General features: G+C 37.9%; 1 protein-coding gene across 2 annotated transcripts in view; it reads right to left on the bottom strand.

Annotated features, from left to right (window-relative positions):
• Positions 1-4,553, bottom strand: part of LOC104804806 (methionine--tRNA ligase, cytoplasmic-like) — a 7,271-nt gene that overhangs the window by 1,420 nt on the left and 1,298 nt on the right. The window contains exons 2-15 of one of the 2 annotated variants that reach the window (XM_010529167.1): positions 4,307-4,451; positions 3,602-3,755; positions 3,314-3,469; positions 2,731-2,961; positions 2,458-2,601; positions 1,946-2,036; positions 1,720-1,826; positions 1,501-1,615; positions 972-1,090; positions 804-869; positions 601-729; positions 365-502; positions 155-272; positions 1-69 (exon numbers count right to left, since the gene is read on the bottom strand). In XM_010529167.1, coding sequence (XP_010527469.1) covers positions 1-69; positions 155-272; positions 365-502; positions 601-729; positions 804-869; positions 972-1,090; positions 1,501-1,615; positions 1,720-1,826; positions 1,946-2,036; positions 2,458-2,601; positions 2,731-2,961; positions 3,314-3,469; positions 3,602-3,755; positions 4,307-4,451 — 1,782 coding nt within the window. The remainder of the gene's footprint in view (positions 70-154; positions 273-364; positions 503-600; positions 730-803; positions 870-971; positions 1,091-1,500; positions 1,616-1,719; positions 1,827-1,945; positions 2,037-2,457; positions 2,602-2,730; positions 2,962-3,313; positions 3,470-3,601; positions 3,756-4,306; positions 4,452-4,553) is intronic. The other variant, XM_010529168.1, reaches the window with a different exon arrangement.

Below are 4,553 nucleotides of genomic sequence, written 5' to 3'. Positions count from 1 at the left end.
GTTCAGCAGCCGGCTTTGGCTTAGCTTTGGCTGCTTCACTAGCTTTTGATGGTTTCTGTTTCTTTCCATCTACAAAAAATATTAATGAGCGTCAGTGCATTAAACAAAACAAATGTGACGGAGTTTTCTGAGAATAACAACGTAGTGGTACCACCAGATAATTGGGTTTTCTTCAGTTGCTCGACCATATTTGCTGCCTCTGCTTCCCTCGCACGTCTATCACCTTGACTTCCAGCAAATTTTTCTTGGTATTGTTGAACTTCTTCATCTTTCTGTGAAACCATTCCGTTTTACAATTCGTGATTCATGAAATGATGTATCGCAAGAGTATGTCTGAGAGAGAAAGAGAAAGAGAGAGAGAGACCAGTTCCTTGAACAATGGTTGAGGAGTGCCAATCTTGTGGTTGGGAGGTAGAATCTCCCATGGCCTACTTGCTTTAAATATGTCTCCATTCTCGTCGGAGAGTGAAAATTGTAAAGGCAAATTAAGCTGCTTAAATACCTGCAAAAAGCAACAGAAGCTTAGCATTAAATATTAAATAAAAACATTTTCACCGTTTCCAAAAAACAATTACTCGACCAGATCCGTAAGCTACCTACCTCATGAGAAAAGGATGGCATGAAAGGTTCTAAAAGCCGTGCAAGGATATTTACTATCCCGCAAGCAGTTCTCATGACAATTGAGCAGGAAGGTTCATCTTGCTTGTAAAGTTTCCAGAATTGACTTTCCTGCAGTAAAACCATAAAGACAGCCTTAGCTGTGAAAATGAGTATAGAAATAAAAGCTGAACACACAAAATTACCTGCAAGTATGCGTTCCCTTCACTTGAAATGCTCATAGCTATTCTCAGACCCTGCTTTAGCTTAACCTGCATTTAATGCACGAGAGGGATTTTGTAGAAATCATAAACAACAACTGAAGACAACTCTAGAAACCATATATCATGATAAAATGTTAATTTAGACCTTACCTTCTCCATGGCTTCAACGTACTGCTCTACGAGCTTTCCAACCTTTTCCGCCATTGAATTTGTCAATGGATGTGATTCAGCGCCAGGAGCATCAGGAATGACAGACCCATAACCTTGACCTGATCGGAAAATAATCAGCATGGAGATTGAAGAGAGTTTATGTACTATAATTAAACAGGGTGAGGTCTAGCAAGCTAAATGTGTCCTATAACGTTCTTATTCTGTGTCATAACACTTGCATTTATGTGTACCACCAACCTCATGTGAGAAAACTTTTCCGGAGATCCCAAACTCATTTTCATTTTAAGTTATCATGTCCATAAGTTTACTAATATGAGATGACTCAGATTAAAACCCACTTGTCAGCCTAACAAGTGTATCAAATGAATACTAATTTTGGTTGACTGCAAGTTGCAAGCAGAAAATGAATCCATTAAAACTATGCGCCTGTTTCGATATGAGAGTAACCACAAAGAACACAAGCTGGAAATATAAACCAGGAAAGACTGTAATACATCAAACAACCAACCTGCAGGCTTCGCAATAAAACTCAGAACACGGTTAACAAAGTTGCCTAGGTTGTTCAGCAACTCGCCATTCAATTTTGCTTGCAAATCATCCCACGTGAATTGTGTGTCAGAGACCTAGACAGAAATTATCGGACCCATGAGAATGAGATTTGGTGACTAAGTGCAAAATGGTACACCACTTCAAGGAAAATTATAATAATCTGGCAGCAAATAGCTACCTCTGGCCTGTTAGTCAGCAAGTAATATCTCCATACTTCTACAGGAATATTCGTTTCTTTTGCATCATTGCCAAACACTCCTACCCCTTTAGTCTTGGAGAACTTTCCTGCAACGTCACAGAAGTAATTCCCTTAAAATGTCTGCCAGAAAAAGCACAAATAAGTCCCATATAAAATAAATAATTTATCTATTTCCTATGCAAATCGTGATGAAACATCAACTAACCACCCTCGTAATTTAGATATTCAGTAACACTGATCGTCTTCATCAGTGTCCAATTTTCCTCGGTCCCCAGCTGCGTAGAAGGAAACATCACCTGCATATGAACAAATAAAGCATTGAATCAAGTTTAGAAAGAAGAAATATTGCTCATAGATCTAGAGAAAAGCTTTGGAGAATAAAACAGTCGCCAGAATAACTTGAAAAAGTAAAACATTATGTGATAAATCAGTCATGGCAGCAAAACCGAAGAATGATCAACATAATACTATGTTCTCTGGCTATCCCAAAATAGCATGATCGATAGAAGATTCTACCATTTGCATGCCAAGGGCACCAGTAATTTGACATTGGAAAACTGTAAGTACTGAGTAGGCAAGTCTTCCAATACATTAATGGAAGAAGTACAAGCCAGAATCGAAGATTATGGATGGTCAGCAGATATAGAAAAGAGAGAAACCTATGGAACAAAGTTTTTGGCCATAAACAAAATGCTGCAATTTCTGTACCATACTTACAGTGTGAAATGGCACATTGTCTTTTCCCATAAATTGATAAAGTTCCACGTTTTCAGGATTCTTCCACCACTTCTCCCATTCAGATGTATAGCATGAAGTTATCGAAACATATCCAATAGGAGCATCAAACCAAACATAAAAGACCTGTAACAAAACTTCGAATTAATAGTCCACTAATCATAAGCAACCTTGAAGAAGTAGAAATGGTAAGGCAAAAAAAACGAAAGTTTAATTACAAGAATATGATATTTTACACAGAGAAAATTATCTCACCTTGTCCTTATATTTCTCAAGTGGAACGGGAACACCCCATTTTAGGTCCCTTGTAATGCATCTCTGTTTCAGCCCTTCCTTAAGCCACGAATTTGTTATTTGAATAGCATTTTGACTCCACGATCCAGCAACAGATGTTTTGTTTATGTACTCGTCCAATTTATCTTTTAATAAAGGAAGCTCAAGAAACAGATGGTCTGTATCACGAATTTGGGGTGAGGTCCCGCATACCTGTTTGAGAATCAAACACAGGTATTGGTGAAAAAAATATAAGAACCCGCATTCCTCAACCTCGATAGGAGGCCTGAACTCAATGAAAACATAGAATTCATCCGTCCTAGATTCAGGTAAATAAAATAGGAAGAACAATGGAAAGATGCTCAGGAAACAAATGAATGAAAATAGAAAGTCCATTATTATGAATTACAGCTTCTATCTGCCTGCAGAGGCATTCATTTGTCAGAGTTTTCAGAACATGACATTGCAATATATGTATAGTAAAATACAACACAAACATGTGCAAAAGGGAACTTAGAAATCTATAATTGAGACAAAGGTCATGGTAGTGAGAAGTATAATATACCTTGCACCTTGGATCTTTTAGTTCAGTAGGATTCAGGAGCTTTCCACATTTGTCACATTGATCTCCCCTGGCAGAATCATTGTTGCAGATTTCAAACGGACAGGTGCCCTCAACAAGCCGGTCAGCTAAGAATTTCTTGCATGTCTCGCAGTAAAGCTGAAATGGCAGGCAACCACAAAGACTCAAGACTAAGAAACAACTAACAAGTATTGTAGAACCCACCGCTTAGGATAAAAACGCTGCCGCTTCTGCAAAATAAATTGGATGAATAAATAAAAGAGAATTCACCTGTTGCATGGTGTTCTCTGATAGCCAGTTGTTCTTCAACAATTTCTTGAAAATTGCCTGGCAAACTTCTGTCTGTTGTGGAGTTGAAGTTCGCCCAAATTTGTCAAAAAGTATATCAAACCAATCATAAACTTCTTTATGAATGGCATGGTACCTAAGAATGCACAAACAAGAAAACATGGTGGCATCAGGAATGAAGTATCATGAAGGCTAATCCGAGGCACTTCAACAAGCTACTCTGAAGAGTCATTTTCAGAACAATTACAAAAATATGTAAAACTTCTCTGTGGTTGTTCCCGTAGTTCCATATAAGTGTGGTTTCTTTCAATTTAGCCAAGCAACATATCATGAAAAATAACTGATGTATCATAAATTCCTAAATGGTCAAGCACCCTAGCAAACTACCCTGAAGAGTTCCAAACAATTTCCAGAAACCTGTAAAACTTTTGTATGATGATTCCAACATATCATCAATATATTTTCCATTCAATTGAGCTGAACAGATTCTCAAAAAATCTCATACACCTACGAAGCAAACCGATTGACAAAATAAAGATACCAAGAAACTATATATACATCTATTCTGCAACCCAAGCAGAATGGAAATATAACATCTACAGCTCAAATAATTCTACATTAGGTCAGCAGAATATTTCCTCGCACAGAGAGTCAAACAAGAAAAAGAGGAAACTGGCAATGCATTACTTATCACAGATCTCCTTTGGACTGCAATTCTCCTCCAAGGCTTTGGTCTCGGTTGCAGTTCCATATTCATCCGTACCACATATGTATATGGAATTATAGCCACGGATGCGGCAATATCTAGCAAAGACATCAGCACTTAGAACACCTGCCCAGGACATAGGATATAAAGTTATAAACACCAAAGCATGAAAACTGGGAATACCCATCACAAAAAGCCACAATAAGAAACCCCCCCCCCCCCCAAAAA

Source organism: Tarenaya hassleriana, unplaced genomic scaffold (genome assembly GCF_000463585.1).
Source record: "Tarenaya hassleriana unplaced genomic scaffold, ASM46358v1 Cleome96, whole genome shotgun sequence".
NCBI lineage: Eukaryota > Viridiplantae > Streptophyta > Magnoliopsida > Brassicales > Cleomaceae > Tarenaya > Tarenaya hassleriana.
Note: the sequence above shows the minus strand (reverse complement) of the source record. Positions and strands in the feature narration are given on the sequence as shown.